This window comes from Biomphalaria glabrata, chromosome 3 (genome assembly GCF_947242115.1).
Source record: "Biomphalaria glabrata chromosome 3, xgBioGlab47.1, whole genome shotgun sequence".
Classification (NCBI taxonomy): Eukaryota; Metazoa; Mollusca; class Gastropoda; family Planorbidae; genus Biomphalaria; species Biomphalaria glabrata.
This window is the reverse complement of record NC_074713.1, coordinates 39,574,286-39,592,484: the sequence shown is the minus strand read 5'-3', so window position 1 is coordinate 39,592,484 and position 18,199 is coordinate 39,574,286. Positions and strand designations below refer to the sequence as shown.

Below are 18,199 nucleotides of genomic sequence, written 5' to 3'. Positions count from 1 at the left end.
TCTGGTATACCGTATTCTCTAACTATTTTCCATAGTGATTCTCGGTGGACACTATCAAACGCTTTTTTGAAGTCCACGAAACTGATCGTTAGCCGTTGTTGGTACTCAAGGCTTTGTTCTATGATATTTCGTAAAACGAAAATCTGCTCTGTACATGATCTGCCTCTTCGGAAACCTGCTTGTTCTTCTCTGAGCCTTTCATCTACAGACTGTTGAAGCCGTCTCAACAAAACAGTGCTGAAAACTTTGCCTGGGACAGAGAGGAGAGTAATGCCCCTCCAGTTGTTACAGTCTGCCAAGTTGCCCTTTTTTGGAAGCTTTACAATCACTCCCTTTTGCCAGTCCTCTGGGACTTTTGTAGTTCGCCAACAGAGATTTAAGAGATCAGTCATTCTGTTAACAATGCACTGTCCCCCATATTTTAGCATTTCTGCTGATATCATGTCTAGTCCTGGTGCTTTGTTATTCTTTAGCACTGCAATGGCCATGGTAACCTCCTCAGTAGTTATTGGGTCTGTCTTGACCTTGAGATCATTTTCTGGAGAGGGGTCCTTGAATATGTAAGTTATGTCTGGCGACAGTTGGTTAAGGGTCTCTTTAAAGTGCTCTACCCATCTTGCATCCTGTTCTTCTTTCGTTAACAAAGTTTTGCCTTGCTTGTCTTTTATTGGTGCCCCATGTCCACTCTTTGCTCCAGTGAGATCTCGGACAATACGATGGAGGGTTTTTGTGTCATTTCTGCTTGCAGCTGCTTGTGCCTCTTGTCCCTTCTGCTCAATCCAGTCCCGTTTATCTTGCCGACAGCTTCTCTTTACTTTCAGATCTGCTTCCCTATAGGCTTCTTCCGCTAGGCTGCGATCCTGTGTTTCATTTTTCTGATCTCGTCTACGTTTGGCCTCTTTCCTCTCATCTATCAATTTCCATGTTCTGTCTTGTATCCACCGTTCCTTGTATGAACTTCGCCTCCTTCCGATAACTTCTTCTGCGCACCCAATAGTGGTATCTTTGAAGTTGGCCCACTCTTCTTCAAGGGTCAATATATCTGCAAGAGCCTCAAAGCGGTTCGTTAGTTTCAATTGGAACTGTGCTGCAGTATTGCCGTCTTTAAGCTTCTCTACATTAAATGGGCGGGGTCGTGTGGCTCGTTTTGGTTGGCGTTTCAATCGGAGCTTACATTTGCCACTGACAAGGTAGTGGTCTGAGCCGATATCAGCTCCTCTGCGGGTGCTCACGTCTAACAGAGATGACCTCCATCGTTTGGAGATGCAAATGTAATCTATCTCGTTGAAGGTTTCCCCATTTGGTGATCGCCATGTTTTTTTGTGTATTTGTTTGTGCTTAAAATATGTGTTTCCAATTGAAAGGCTGTTGGATGCGCAGAGAGAAATCAAACGCTCGCCATTATCACTGATGTTTTCTGCAGAGCCATATGGTCCCATTACATATTCAAAGCCAGTTCGGTTGGGATTGATTTTGGCGTTAAAATCTCCCATCAGTAGAATTAGGTCGTGAGTAGGTGTTTCATCAAGAGTGGTTTGTAGTTGATTATAGAACTGATCTTTGATGGTATCTTCTGCATCCTCTGTAGGGGCATAAGCTTGGATGGTAGTGACTTTAATTTGCTTTGTTTGGAGTCGAGCTGTAATGATGCGGTCACTGATCGGCTTCCAAGCAATTAGCGCTGAAGCTGCTATTTTAGACATGATGATTCCTACACCACCAATGTGCTCCTTGTCATGTCCTGAATATATTATTGTCTTGCCATCATTGATAATTTTTCCACTTGACGTCCACCGCATCTCGCAGATCCCAAGGATGTCCAGCCGATAAGAGTCAAACTCTCTTAAAAGTTGGGCCAGTTTACCGCATTGATTCAGGGTTCTTACATTCCACGTGCCTATAAGAGTCGGTTTCCTTGCGTTGAAAGGCTTGCCATGTATCGGGTATTGGACTTCCAGTTGGCTTTGATCCAACACCGTCATCAGGGTTTGGCCGCCCTCGCCGCATGTATAGTTTTCATTATGTGTCGAGTTTGGGGTTTCTGTAGCAATAGTGGTTTTACAGGGTGGGGTCGCTAGCCCCACGCCAAACCCTCCTCCTTTCTCACCCGGGCTTGGGACCGGCATACGGCGGAGTGACAGTGGCTAGATACCCGAATTTCATTTTGCACCATTCATATGTAGATCTATACAGTGGCGTCACTAGATCTATATTATTATCTGCTTCAAACAGATTTGGTTGAAACTTCATTGAAATGTCCAGAACATGACACCATACTTTATGTCACCAGCAAAACATTAAACTGTATTTTCATTTATGTACCACTGTATAAATAAATGCACACTGCTTTGATTTTAAAAAAAACTGTTTCATCAAAGCTATGATAAAGCACCGTTTTATCAGGAGACTCAACCGATAGTCAGCAAGTATCAAATGAGGACAGTCTTTAGATACGAGGTATTCCCTAAAAATCTTGAAGCATATGAAGAATATTCATTAACTTTTGAGAAATGAAAAACATTGGCTGTCGCACTGAAGAAAAAATGCTAGCCACTAGTTCACTCCAAGATAGCCACTAGTTTATTTGCACGAGCTATCCTAAATTAGTTCGACCATTCCCAGATTCACATGACCTATTGAGATTGTGCTGAGAACTCTGTGTACATGATAGACCTGGCACGAGGACTGCTGCTACACATTAGTTCTCATTTGTTTCCTTTTATTGTTCCTCTCCTCTGCAGTCTTCCAGTTCTGTGTCTCCTCTGCAGTCTCCCAGTTCTGTGTCTCCTCTGCAGTCTCCCACTTCTGTGTCTCCTCTGCAGTCTCCCACTTCTGTGTCTCCTGTACAGTCTCCCAGTTCTGTGTCTCCTGTGCAGTCTCCCAGTTCTGTGTCTCCTGTGCAGTCTCCCAGTTCTGTGTCTCCTCTGCAGTCTTCCAGTTCTGTGTCTCCTCTGCAGTCTCCCAGTTCTGTGTCTCCTCTGCAGTCTCCCACTTCTGTGTCTCCTGTACAGTCTCCCAGTTCTGTGTCTCCTGTGCAGTCTCCCAGTTCTGTGTCTCCTCTGCAGTCTCCCAGTTCTGTGTCTCCTCTGCAGTCTCCCAGTTCTGTGTCTCCTCTGCAGTCTTCCACTTCTGTGTCTCCTCTGCAGTCTCCGAGTTCTGTGTCTCCTGTGCAGTCTCCCAGTTCTGTGTCTCCTCTGCAGTCTCCCAGTTCTGTGTCTCCTGTGCAGTCTCCCAGTTCTGTGTCTCCTGTGCAGTCTCCCAGTTCTATGTCTCCTGTGCAGTCTCCCAGTTCTGTGTCTCCTGTGATTTAGTGAAAACTGAATTCTATGAATGTATCTGTGCGAGAAAGACACTGACTCACATTTTGGTGAAAATTAACGTTAGGGTTATCTCAGTGCATCCGTGACTCGTGGATTTAAAAACAATGAAACTTCGGTCTCTGGTAAAAGAGAAATAAAGAGAAATATCACACTATTCAAGAGTTCTTTTAGTTTAGTGGTTAAAATAACTTAAAATGTTGGATTTGTAGCTAAATCAAGCTGTTTATTTTATTTTACAGGGGTTTTTTTTTGGTCCAAAGTAATAACGTTTAAAACAAATCCTCTGTCGTTGTTTTTCATTTTAAAACAAACTGAACAATTTATTATCGAGAGTGATATTTCTTACTTTAATGTATTTTTTTTTAACCTAAAGGAGAAATTAGCTTTTCAATAGCTTTTCTAGTTGTTTTTTAATCGAACCTTGACAGACCGACAGACAGATGACACAAAACTAATAGCCACTTTCCTTCATAATTAACTTCTTTCAAATGTATCCAAATGTTTTAAAAAGTACCTCGAGCACAAAGAGAGGAAGAGGAAGGTCAAGGTCGATGGGACATGAAGAAGAAGCCGGTAGGAAACACTTTAAGAAAACACTTTGAAAAATGTTTATAAAATGTTTTGCATGTTTCGGATGTTCCTTCAGAGTTCTACTTCCTGGTGACGAGCCTTCCTCGTCCCAGCCTCCCACAGGCGACGGGGGAGGCAGCGGACAAGATGCGAACCCAAGACCATCGAGACAACCGAACGACAGTCCAGTGCACATACCGCACGACCAAGCAAAAATCAATTTATGAAAACACTTTTAGAAAACAAAATTTAAAAAAAAATCACTTTATGAAAACAATTAAGAATCACATTTAAACGAAAAACTTTTAGGAAACATTTTTAAAAATCTTTCTCTTTCAATTAGCTCTAGCTATAAATCTAATGAAAAAAAAAATTCAGTATTGCGCAAGTTTCCAGCGAAGTTGTGAACATTAACGAGAAAAACATTTTTTTTAAATACTTTGAAACAAGATTTTAAAAAATAAGGAAATACATTTTGTACAAAAGACAAAACCTCCATTATTCAACTTAAAATAAAATAAAATAAAAAAAAAAAAAAAAGAAATTATAAATAAATAATTTTTAGGTCAAGTAGGGTACTGAACTTAAAACATCGTTAGGACGAAGTATCTACCTCTCCAGCCATTAGGACACAACTAGTTTGAACAATTGTTATTGCTTTTTATTATTATTTTTTTTTACTGGCACTTTCATTATATAGACATCTAGAATATTCTAGAACTATATTTAGATTGCTACTTTAGTACTATTAAGGTCTAGATCATGGATCAAGATGTACTTCTAGACCTAGATCTAGAATCTAGATGTAAACTTTTGAATCAATAAAACCTTAAATCAGAAATTCACTAAAACGCAGCAGTCCTTTCATGAACACGATAGACCTTTTAAAACCGATGTTGATCTAGGTCTAGATCTAGTTCTCTAGCCAAATAACATTTATATTTTTACATTTTTAAAATTATAACGGTCAAACTAGAGTTTTCACCATGTGGCCAAAAAGCTAGTAATTCTTTTCTCAGCGATATGCATCTGATATAACCAGTATTAGCAGTAAAATTTGATCTATAGTATTAAGGTATTTAAAAGTTTGCACTGTTTCAATTGTTACCAAAAGAATTAACAAGCTGACTGACTTAATTAAGTTCATTATGCTAGAGAAGGATGGCCAAGTTCAAGAAACAGTTAAAGTGCATTGGCTACTACAAGACAGTATTCACGAAGAGAATGGACGATATTTTATGAGAACAGAATTATAATTCCTTCAAGTATGAGAAATGAAATGCTCAACAAGCTGCACACAGGTCATTTTGGTCTTGAGAAAACCAGATCGAAGGCAAGAACAATTTTCTTCCAGGATTAACCCAAAATATTTTGTCGACAATAATGTAATTTCATCTTTTGTAACGTTCAAACGACATAATGAGGAAAAAAAAGGTTGCTACCTCATGCTATATCTGAAGACCATGGAAGATGTTTGCGAGTGTTTTGTTTGAATGGCGGAACAATGACTACATGCTGGTAGTTAACTATTTCTCCAAATACCCTGAACTAAAACGACTGGAGAACAAAACAGCAGAATGTGTTATCAGGGCACTGAAAGGTATTTTTGCTAGACATGGCATACCAGAAGAAATAGTCAGCCACAATATGCCATTCAACAGCAATAAATAAAGAGAGTTTTCTACTGTATGGGGTTTCAAGATAACCACATCAAGCCCCAGGTTCCCTCAATCAAATAGTCAAAGTGAGGTGCATGTTGGTACTGTTAAGCAGATTTTCAACAAGCCACATAAAAGGAGAAAGGATCCATATCTCACTATGCTTGCGTGTAGAACTACTCCCATAAGCGGACTCCTTATTCACCATCGCAACAGTTGATGAACAGAAGACTTGGTGACATTATTCCAAGTGATTCTAAACTGTTGAAACCATCGATATCTGAAAATGCAGAGACATAACTTGTTGTCCACTGTCCTTAACTTGTAGCACCAAACTGCTAGTAGACAACTAAACCGCTATAGGCGTATTGTATTCAAACTTATAAAACTTAAAATAACTTCTTGGTGAACAATACTAAATAGAACTTTGATTCCAATAGAGACAAAATGAACTTCGAATAAAATCAAATCAATGTATTAGACTTTAGTAATAATATATAATGTTATTTTAACATAATCTAACTCACTATATTAATACTTCTTTTCAGTCTCACGTTCTGGAGTCGTCTGTTCTAACTAAAATTTCTGACGACATTTCCATCTATCTTGAATCATTCACAACCAATCGCTAACTTCTTCCTACCGTCACCATAGAAACACAAACACACACACTCTACAATATGACTCAAGGAATGACAGATGAGAAGTTAAGTGAAATACGATGCAAGACAGATGAGAAGTTAAGTGAAATACGATGCAAGACAGATGAGATGTTAAGTGAAATACGATGCAAGACAGATGAGAAGTTAAGTGAAATACGATGCAAGACAGATGAGAAGTTAAGTGAAATACGATGCAAGACAGATGAGATGTTAAGTGAAATACGATGCAAGACAGATGAGAAGTTAAGTGAAATACGATGCAAGACAGATGAGAAGTTAAGTGAAATACGATGCAAGACAGATGAGAAGTTAAGTGAAATACGATGCAAGACAGATGAGAAGTTAAGTGAAATACGATGCAAGACAGATGAGATGTTAAGTGAAATACGATGCACATGTGAGATTTCTTATAGATTTTGGTGTCGGTAAGAAAATGAAAGTTCGTTAAGGACAAACATGGCAGCAAGCAGTTTGTCACCCAGATCTTACATCTGCAGGACAAACATGGCAACAAGCAGTTCGTCACCCAGATCTTACATCAAAAGGACAAACATTGCAGCAAGCAGTTCGTCACCCAGATCTTACATCAAAAGGACAAACATGGCAGCAAGCAGTTCGTCACCCAGATCTTACATCAAAAGGACAAACATGGCAGCAAGCAGTTCGTCACCCAGATCTTACATCAAAAGGACAAACATGGCAGCAAGCAGTTCATCACCCAGATCTTACATCAAAAGGACAAACAATGAACAAACCTTCAGACGAATTCACCAGGTGTTAAATAAGAATTTGGAAGAAGTCATCTCTGGATACTACAACACATATGAAGTCACCGAACAACTAAATGTTAGAGCTACCGATACAAACAGTTGTCTAGAGAACTTGTTGTACCAGTCAAGACAACCAGAAGTGGTCGAGTTGTTAAAGTTTCAACCATTCTAAGAACTCTAAAAGGAAGGGTGTGACTAAAATTTGAAAAGGAATCATCAATATGTTTATATTACGTCATTATTTTCTGTGTACGTGTAGGAATATATGTTTATATTACGTCATTATTCTCTGTGTACGTGTAGGAAGTACTTAAAAGGACGTAACGTAATAAAATGATGGCTTCCAATGTCTACTCTCTGTTAATTAATTATTATGTTTACAATAATGTATTTTTCTTAGTAACGCTACTGTATTGCACGAACTACCTTTGACCTTAAACAACTCCTCTATTAATATTTCAAACTCTTCATCGGATACAAAAAACAAAAGGTTGGAGCCTGGACACAGTTGTCGAAATTGGTTCCTAAGATTTTCCTAGAAATTTCATATTTGCTGTATATCTTTGGTAACAGAATTACTATTACACTAGGAAAACTCTAGTTTGACCGTTGTAATTTTTCAAAGTATGATAAAAGCATAGACATAAATAAATATAGACTGGCCGATTAAAGAGTTTTATGAAACGAAAATTTGTGACTTGCAATTTTGTGTACTTTATTATACAGCATTTATGAGCAGTATAAAAGTTAAGTATTCATATCCATTTCAGCCGTAACCTATATAAGTATTACAATATTTTCACTAGTGTTTTTTTTTTAAATCTCTCAGCGTGAAGATCATGCAATTTTTCATAATTCGGAAATCCGAATACAATAGATATACATGTTTTCAAGTTACATGAAGTTACTTCCTTTTTCCAGTCTATATTTATTTATGTCTATGGATAAAAGAAAATAATTTGAAGTTGACTAGAGCTCTCTTTAATTTTAATCTTGAAAAGACTTACGCCAGCGGGTTTTCCCGCATTTAGGTCTACTCGAGACCATTCTTTATAGTAGGGCTCAACACTGACACAGCCGATTAGACCATAGCTTGTTGCTACGTTACAGATCTGACGTCACTTGAGGTTGGTCCTGTATCTATGTCGTTATCCTAAACTGTCACCAATATTAATTGAGACAGTCTCGTATCTAGGTCATAGGTTACTTTGAAAATCAGTAACCCCTAAACCAGACGAGAGACACCAGATGTATGCCGCCGGACAATGTTCAGCACTGTTCTACAGATGTCCTACATGAAGTTCAAGTCCTAAAGTGTTTCCCAGTAGACAATGAGAAAGCTAGCCCACAAGGCCCAACATTGAGTTCTAATGCCCAATAGAACTCTCGAGTTACGAGTATCGTTTCACTTTTAAACTTGAAACTTTTTCTTTTCCGACACTGCTAACACATTAGACCTGGACCCGTCACTTCAAGGTTGGCGTCTGGTAAATAAGGGAGGGGTGGGGGAGAAGGTAGGAGAGGCAGCCGGCCTTCACAACATATTTCCACTCACACTGCAACCTCTCCCCTACTCACTCTCCCCAAATTCACCATCGCTTTAAGTTCAAAAGACCCCCCCCCCCCACTCCCAAATATCTTTCTACTTATCGTATTAAGACGGGCGCAGGGCAAAAAAAAGAAAAAAAAAAAACAATATTAACCCTCCAAGACACACTTGAAAAAAAAAACAATATTAACCCTCCGAGACACACTTGAACCACAAGTGATCGCCTCTGCGTTTGGGTGAGCTTCAACCGTGGCGTCGTGTGGGGGCCAAATCGTAAATTTAACTCTTAAAAAGCTCGCCCTTTCATCTTGGGTTTCTAGACTAACTGGTTCTAGCTGCGTGTACAGCCGGGCAATCAACGCAAAGCATCCTGGGGCGGATGATGAACACTCACGTGAGTTTGCGAGAGGATTATGGGAAGCTTGTGCATTATGTTTATTTATACAATTCTAATGACAAAATGGTTTTGAAAGGCTGAAAGAGAAAAAGAAATCGCGTGTTGCTAGACTTTAAGCAAAGTCAAGAGATGGTCGAAATGCTTAGCGTGGAACACGGTCGAGTTAATTTAAGGGATTTTTAGTTCAGTTTTTGGAGTTGTTGTTTTTTTTCAATATGAGAAGGAAGGAGGGATTCTGGGTAAGGGACTAGAGATTGAAGTAGATGGGTTTCTGATGATGTCGCGGGGAAGATTTATGAAGAGTTAAGTGCCGCGACTGATCGTTTGTTTAACTGAGAGGTTGGTATGGTCGCGCTGATGATTGCATAGGAATGGTGTGTGTGGGTGGATGGGGTGGGGGGCGTAGATTTAAGACTACATTTAGGTGGCAGTGAAGTTTCAAGATGAAGTTGTCTCATGAGTGATGTTGTCATCGAGGTTGATACGTAATAACACTTAGATTGGTGGTAGCGTCACAAAGGGTGGTGATGCTAATCTCATCAGAGTTTGAGACGAAATGGGAAAAAACAAACTCTGGATGTAGCTGATGACGCTGTCCTGCATTGTGGTTTCAATATGGCCAATAGTTGTTTGTTTTCTTTGTTCCTTTAGTTTGATCTACTTTGGACCTAAAGAGAAGGGAGAGGGGAGGAAAATAGGGCCAAAAAAGAGAGGAAGTAAAGAAATGAGGGAAAGAGAGAAAGTGAGGAGAGTGAAAGACAGTGGAAGTGAATGGAGAGAAACAAAGTGGAGAGAAAGAGAGAAGAGAGACAGAAAAAATATTATATATATATAAATATTTAGATTATATATCTATCTCATGGGCGTAGCCAGGATTTTTTTCGGCGGAGGGGGGTGGGGGGGGGATAAGGGGGATTTTTTCTCCCCCCGCCAGGCCACCCCTCGCGAAAAAAAATATTTGTATATATGTGTGTACATAATCTTTATTATATTCTGACCCTTCATTCTTTCGGAAGACGTTTATTGTGCCCTAGAATAGGTTCTTCTTGAAGTTAGTGGGAAGTTAGTGGGAAAATTGTTGATTCCCTGCCATTGCCAAGAAAACGCTAGGAGCTCCCCCAGCGTGGGGCGGAGCCCCGCCACCAAGCACTATTTCTGGTATTGAATGCCAACAAAATGCATATTCTGAGGTATCTACAATGCATTTCCCTGCTATTAAAAAGTCTTATTTCAAAAACCTAATGTGCTATTCTTAATGACTTAAACCCTCCCGCGCCGTTCGGCGCATTTTCCGTCAAGCTGTTTTCACAAAATCTGTCACTGGTAATGTCTGAAGCCTCCTCCTACTTGCTCTGAGGACCTCCATGAATGAGTGGCGTCAAGTTGTATTAGGATGTCATCGCAACTCTTATTATGCGTAATTCATTTTGTCAGAGAAAATGTCCCGCAAACCTCATGCGACTCTCTGTCACAATCCTACTAAGGGGTCGACTCCCAGTTCGGCATAGAATTTCCTTGATTTAGACCCGATCTCAATAACTGACTCCTAAAATCTGTCTTAGCCATCTTTGTTGAGCCATATTTAGTGTTTTTCAATTTCGGCAGATGACTATTCACTGCACTTTATTAATGGAGCCCCGCCACTGGTAGAAATGTGTAACCTCTCTTGAATACGCACTTGGAATTTGGTGACTGTAGTTTGCTTTAGACGTTTGCAACATCTATTGGGGCGTCTGACAATCCGATAATATGAAAAAAAAAAACTACTTATTAATTGTTGTTTTAAATTATGTCTGACTTATATGCATACTAAATAGATTTTTTTCTCTTTAAAAAAATAATAAACATCTTTTGTGTGTAAATATAATACTTGGTTTAACAGAACTTACATAACTTAACAATACAAAAATAATAAAAAAATTCTTAATAAAAAATCTACAACCGTTTACATAAATGTGTTCAGTGAACCGACTCATACTTGGCCCCCTAATTGAGGACCGCAAGTGTTTTTACTATTAAGCGAATAGTTGTAAAAGTGGTGTATTTTTATGAAAAAACTGCTTGCATAAGTGATTTTTAAAATTCTTTCAGAAAAGAAAAAAAAAAGTAGCTGTTGCTTCAAAACTTTGAATGGTCTAAAATATTGTGATGTCGGATTTCACTATCTTTTCTTGTTTACGAGATCTAAACGGGAAGGACAGACAGACAGATAGACAGACGTACAGAAAGGCCACACAAAACTTAATAGCGTCTTTTCCCCTTTCGGGGGTCGCTAAAAAGAGAGTTGAACTAAATAGCATGTAAACAAAAAAACAGTTAAAATTTGTCGAGTTTTGTTTCTTGCGTTCCTTCAGAAGTAAAAATGATTACGTCTTAGCCCAACTCTACCGCAGGACGGCAGGGGATCGCGGCTTAAAGGATTTGAACCCCCGGAGTTTCGACACGACAGTAGACAGGACATACCACACGAGCAAGCAGCGGAAGTATTTGAAGATGTTCCTTTATATTTGATTTGTTTATAAACATAAACGTTTTCTTGTTATTAAAGATACAAAGTGGCATGAGACATCTCAAGAAACAGAGAGTAATCACCCCTGGTGCAGATTTGTTGCTAATAGTCAAGTCAGAATGCTTAGATTAAAATGGTATGGGGGCACTAGGTCTAGGAGCCTTTAAAATGGTATGGGGGCATTAGGTCTAGGAGACTTTAAAATGATATGGGGGCACTAGGTCTAGGAGCCTTTAAAATGGTATGGGGGCACTAGGTCTAGGAGCCTTTAAAATGGTATGGGGGCACTAGGTCTATGAGCCTTTAAAATGGTATGGGGGCACTAGGTCTAGGAGCCTTTAAAATGGTATGGGGGCACTAGGTCTAGGAGCCTTTAAAATGGTATGGGGGCACTAGGTCTATGAGCCTTTAAAATGGTATGGGGGCACTAGGTCTAGGAGCCTTTAAAATGGTATGGGAGAACTAGGTCTAGGAGCCTTTAAAATGGTATGGGGGCACTAGGTCTAGGAGCCTTTAAAATGGGATGGGAGCACTAGGTCTAGGAGCCTTTAAAATGGGATGGGGCACTAGGTCTAGGAGCCTTTAAAATGGTATGGGGGCACTAGGTCTAGAAGCCTTTAAAATGGGATGGGGGCACTAGGTCTAGGAGCCTTTAAAATGGGATGGGGGCACTAGGTCTAGGAGCCTTTAAAATGGTATGGGGGCACTAGGTCTAGGAGCCTTTAAAATGGTATGGGGGCACTAGGTCTAGGAGCCTTTAAAATGGTATGGGGGCCCTAGGTCTAGGAGCCTTTAAAATGGTATGGGGGCACTAGGTCTAGGAGCCTTTAAAATGGTATGGGGGCACTAGGTCTAGGAGCCTTTAAAATGGTATAGAGGCACTCAGTCAATAGGCCGTTAAAATGGTATGGGGGCATTAGATCTAGGAGCCTTTAAAATGTATTGAGGCATTAGGTCTAAGAGCCTTTAAAATGGTATGGAGGCATTAGGTCTAAGAGCCTTTAAAACATATATATATATATATATAGTCACACATGGAAGTAATGGGGGGGGGGAGACAATTATTCGGATAACACCAAGAAATGAACTAGCGATATCGCTCTTTGCATTTCTGACCACAAAGCATTTTTACACCTCATTTTTCCCCCTCCCCTTTCCCCATTTTTTTTTACCCCGTCGCCCCTTTCCTCCTGCCTTAAAAAGAAATGCACCTCAAAGTGGTACAATCTATGTTTACAGCCCAACGTTTGCTGTAATTAGAATATATAATTACCATTTCTGTATCAAACGCGTAGAACATTTCAAACTTTGAAAAACCTCAAACTCCTCCTCATCAGTCAGGTTGAACACACAAGTCTCCCACTTGGCTCCCCCACTGCGCCCTACCACAGACTCCAGGACCACAAAACTCAAGACAACTACCTATATAAAAAAGTAATCGTTTTTTATGAACGCCTGCCCCCTTCCCTCCGTCGGCTATCTCGAACGTTTCGCGTTAAAGACCATGTCCCAGCCATACAGTCCGCCTCTAACCTGAAAACAACTCCAGTCTCTTATCTTTTATTAGACGCAAATTGCTTACCCCCGCGCCCCCCACGCTTCTTTTCTTATGGGTTTCACTTAAGTCTTTAAAGGGATAATTTTCCCCTTTTCCTCTTCTTTCTTCAGACTTTGGGTGCCTTTAACCACAGTTCATCTGAGGGCAGTGCCGTTCAGAGGCGGCAGTGGTATGATACTGAGAGTAGGGTTGGCTGTAAACTAGAACTGGGAAGTAAACAAATGTTTACCAAAATACGTAAAGCGGGCAATGAAAAATAACTTAAAATCCTCTTTGGAGATTTGGGGCCAGAAAGGAAACTGTCCGCTTCCTTGCTCACAACCCAGAGGCGCCGCCTATGGATGGGATAAGCTATGAAATTTTGACGTCTTGATAAAAACCATACATTGCTTTATATATAGCATCTTCTTTGGCTATGATTGTTTGTGTGTAAGGATTACCAAGAAGAGTTGACTCAGTGCGTGTACATTGTTGTGGAGCCCTACCTCCGTTTTTATTCTAATTAAAACATGTTTAAATAGCGTTACTTTATGAAGTAGAAAAGGTTTGGGTGGGCTATCATAACTGTATAAAATTTAGTTTCAAGCTTTCAGCTACATTTTGAAAAGTACATGACGTGGACCACTTGGAGAGACATAAAGGGAGGATAGCCTGCAGACTTATTACCTTTGTGTCGCAGAGGTGGATTGGACTTTTCTACTATATGGGGGTGTTTAAGTCTGTTTGAGAGCCGGTCGGCGCCGGGTTCATTTACGATTTATTTCCATCTTCTGGTTTTTAGAGTTTTCACAACTTTTAAAATGTTCGGGATTGTTTGACCAAACGTAGAGTTCTAGCTGCTCGAGTCTCCCCAATCCATGCTTCTGACACCATTTTTATAGGACTTGAAGGTGCAATACTTTACCGCCAGAATAATTTGGTAGATTTCATAGATATTTCTAGGTTCATAGATATTGATATGTTCATAAGTCTAGTGAGTTGTATCAACATGCTAGTAATACATTTTGAAACAAATGTTGAGAATTGGACTTAGACAATGATAGACAAATTTGGCCCGCGGAAAGGCTTATTCCAGCCTTACAAGCAAAATATAAAAATACTTTAAAAAAAAACGCTTAACTAAGGAGAAGAGCTCCACATTACAACTATATATCTCAATAAAGTAAAATGTATTTCCCTTTTTTAATATCAAGCAAAAATAATGAAATACCAATAATTAATTGACTAATTGGTTAATTTTTCATTGATTTTTTTTTACGTAAAATAAATTGTTGTGCTTAGTCTCAACGTGATCCTAGACAGGGTGTGGGGAAAATAACGTGTACAAATATCTAAGGGAACAAAACCCCACATATTTAGTCATATATCTCAGTAGTGAAGGATTATTTTCCCTTTTTAGTATCAAACAAAAGTAATTATTACCAGTAAACAATTGACTAATTGCTTTTTATTGATTCCTGATCTGTTAGGTGCAATAAATAGTTGTGTCAAGTTTAGAATGAGTGAATAAAGTGGTCAAAGTATGTACCAGAGTGAGTTGCTATAAGCTTTGTAAACAAAGTATCTATCTTCTATGAGAAAAATGTGACTGCTGAATATGAATTATTTGAAGATTCAGGATGGTCTCGAATTTTGAATTTTTACAGATCTTCTGTCCCATGAACCAATTGAATGTTAAGATCCTTCACCTTCACTTTCACCTGTCCCTTAGTCTGTTGGGCCGTTGGGACATTCTTCTTTGTTTTTATTTTCCTTGGATAGAGCATCTTTCAATAGCAGGCCCATCCATTGTCTTATGTAGTCTTCCCATCACTTCACAAACGAGGAGACGAGAGACAGTGTTATCACAGTGATTGGACCCCACGATGACCTGCTAACTGCTGGAGATTAGTGACATGTTATTTCAGTGATTGGACCCCACGATGACCTGCTTACTGCTGGAGATTAGTGACATGTTATTTCAGTGATTGGACCCCACGATGACCTGCTAACTGCTGGAGATTAGTGACAGGTTATTTCAGTGATTGGACCCCACGATGACCAGCTAACTGCTGGAGATTAGTGACAGGTTATTTCAGTGATTGGACCCCACGATGACCTGCTAACTGCTGGAGATTAGTGACAGGTTATTTCAGTGATTGGACCCCACGATGACCTGCTTACTGCTGTTAAAAAACGCAAACTAAAACGTTATGGCCATATTAGAGGGTCTTCGGGGGTCGCAAAGACCTTCCTTCGGGGTACATTACCAGATAACAAAACAAAAAGAGGCAGACAGAGGAAACCATGGGAAGATAACATAAAAGACAACAAATGTTAAGATAGAAAGGAAAAACAATCAAATTGCTTATTGACTTTTCACTTTGATTTCAAACACTTTTCAAATGTAATTATCGAGAATGGTGTCGACATAGTAATAGCTAGAGAAAATGCTTTTATATCGAATTTGTAGATACAATTAATGGTTGTTAATAAAAATGATTATGAAATGAAAGCACTGGCGGATCCACTTTCAAGTGGGGGGGGGCGGTCCAATTTATTTGTAGAAATTACAGCTTGCTAACAGAATCAATTAAATATCGATATGATTATAACTTGTTATTTATATTTTAACCTATCTTTATATATTGTCGTTCCCCTATTAGCTGATTGGGGGGGGGGGGGGGGGCGAATACATCTACTGCCCTTCCAACCTAAACCCTTTGAGTGGGGGGGGGGGGGGTCCGTTGTTTTTTAAGAAATCATAGTTTGTGAACAAAATTAGTTGAATTAAAATATACATTTTATATTATGTCGCTCCCCTTCTGGTATCTTAGCCGATTCGGTTCGGTGGGGTTGGGGAGAGGGCGATTGCATGTACTGCCCTCCCAACTCTAGAAAGAGAGAGAGAAAGAAAATTAAAATCTTATATCGAGTCGCCCCACCCCTATTCTGTAAAGCCAAATGCAAACTTTAACAGAAATTATGAAAGGAGCGAGTATTAATATTTTCACTCTACCGCCCCTCCCATTTCCAAACTGAGTTTATGTAATTTCACATGAATTTATCATAATTATTTTAAGAAGGACTTTGCATTGGAAAAGTTAGAATTCAAACGAAATTTTTCAGTATAAGAGTCATGATTGAGATGAGTTCTAAACCCAGATAATCTTTTCATAGTCGCCTTTTCGCAACCTTTACTCAATCTGATATTTTTCTAGTAAAATAAATTTGGGACTATAACTCACAATATATACTTTAATTTTCTTGAATATTATTTATGGAATAAAAATTTTTTTTCGGCGGTGATCCTCAAATCCAAAATCTAAATATGTGGGGTATCTTATCTTTTCAAGGAACACATCGGTTTTATATGCAATGCATTAAGGGCCTATAAATTCATATTAGAATATTTTTCAGGTATAACATTTTTTCAAAAGGTCCTTTTTAATAGTATGAATAATGAGCTTTAGGTCAGGAGAATGCATTTCTGCAGTAAAGAATGCAAAAAAAACACTTTTGGCTTCGCCCCGAAGTCCATTGATGAATAATGAGCTGTACTTGTCAGGAGAATGTGTTTCTGCAGTAAAGAATGCAAGAAAACGCTTTTGGCGTCGGGGCTTCGCCCCGAACTCCATTGATGAATAATGAGCTGTAGATGTCAGGAGAATACGATTCTGCAGTGAAAAAAAGCAGAAAAACGCTTTTGTCGTAGGGGCTTTGCCCCGAACCCCATAATAGAACCTTATAAGAGAACCTTATAATAGAACCTTATAATAGAACCTTATAATAGAACCTTATAATAGAACCTTATAATAGAACCTTATAATAGAACCTTATAATAGAACCTTATAATAGAACCTTATAATAGAACCTTATAATAGAACCTTATAATAGAACCTTATAATAGAACCTTATAATAGAACCTTATAATAGAACCTTATAATAGAACCTTATAATAGAACCTTATAGCGCTGCCCCAGTTTTGTTTTTCGACGAAGGTTGAGAAATGCTGCTTTTTTTATTCTCATATATATATATATATATATATATATATATATATATATATATATATATATATATATATATATATATATATGTGTGTGTGTGTGTGTGTGTGTGTGTGTGTGTGTGTGTGTGTGTGTGTGTGTGTGTGTGTGTGTGTGTGTGTGTGTGTGTGTGTGTGTGTGTGTGTGTGTGTGTGTGTGTGTGTGTGTGTGTGTGTGTGTGTGTGTGTGTGTGTGTGTACTGTACGCATGTTTATGCATAGGGTTAGGGTTTTAGTGGGCGTTAGGGTTAGGGTTTGGAAAAAAATCGCCCCCCCCCCACTCCAAAGTTCTGGATCCGCTAGTGAATGAACGATCATTATTTGATATGAGTTTTTTTGCTTCTACAATTTAATTGTATTTGGAGATGAAAATTAATATTAATGACATAAATTATATACCGATGTAATATTTAAAAAGTTTTCAATTAAAACATTATTTGATGTAAATCAAAAGATGTGTATATATTTATTAAGTTATAATTTTTTCTAGTGATTAGATTTAGGAAATGCCCTATTTATTGAGTAGGATGCTCATTGTTTTTTAAAGGATAAGTGTCTGGCGTACACATTTGTCTCGTTTTGAAGCCCTCGTGGAGGAAGCGAGCTATAACCTAATTCGACATTTTATGCAACCGGAAGTAATTCTAAGTTTTTTAAAGTTTGCAGATATATTTGACCCCTTCCCAAGTCCCTCAATCTGCGCACATACACACGTTTAAGAATAATGTTTAAGAAAATTAAAACAGGCCGACAATTTGTTTCAGTTTATAATTAGGTTTCTAAATGCTTGTCATCACACGGGCTGACAGGAAGTCCCTTTGCTCTGACGTCACTGCGTCGGCAAGTTGAAAACTTGAACATCAAAATCAACAAACTTTTGTCTGCTCTACTTCAACAAACTTTTGTCTGCTCTACTTCAACAAACTTTTGTCTGCTCTACTTCAACAAACTTTTGTCTGCTCTACTTCAACAAACTTTTGTCTGCTCTACTTCAACAAACTTTTGTCTGCTCTACTTCAACAAACTTTTGTCTGCTCTACTTCAACAAACTTTTGTCTGCTCTACTTCAACAAACTTTTGTCTGCTCTACTTCAACAAACTTTTGTCTGCTCTACTTCAACAAACTTTTGTCTGCTCTACTTCAACAAACTTTTGTCTGCTCTACTTCAACAAACTTTT

The 18,199-nt window shown here is 38.8% G+C and overlaps 1 protein-coding gene across 1 annotated transcript; it reads left to right on the top strand.

Annotated features, from left to right (window-relative positions):
• Positions 1–2,433: 2,433 nt before the first annotated feature.
• On the top strand, positions 2,434–3,311 carry LOC129925086 (uncharacterized protein DKFZp434B061-like). Its single transcript, XM_056023439.1, has 2 exons — positions 2,434–2,457; positions 2,742–3,311. The coding sequence occupies exons 1-2, from the start codon at positions 2,434–2,436 to the stop codon at positions 3,309–3,311; spliced, it is 594 nt and encodes a 197-aa protein (XP_055879414.1).
• The last annotated feature ends 14,888 nt before the right edge of the window (positions 3,312–18,199 follow it).

What these genes read in the sequence shown, in the direction of transcription:
- LOC129925086 (XM_056023439.1), top strand. Translation starts at nt 2,434, where the DNA reads ATGAGGACAGTCTTTAGATACGAG. An exon ending in GGACAGTCTTTAGATACGAG is followed by an intron (nt 2,458 to 2,741) that starts GTATTCCCTAAA and finishes TCTCCTCTGCAG; the next exon opens with TCTTCCAGTTCTGTGTCTCC.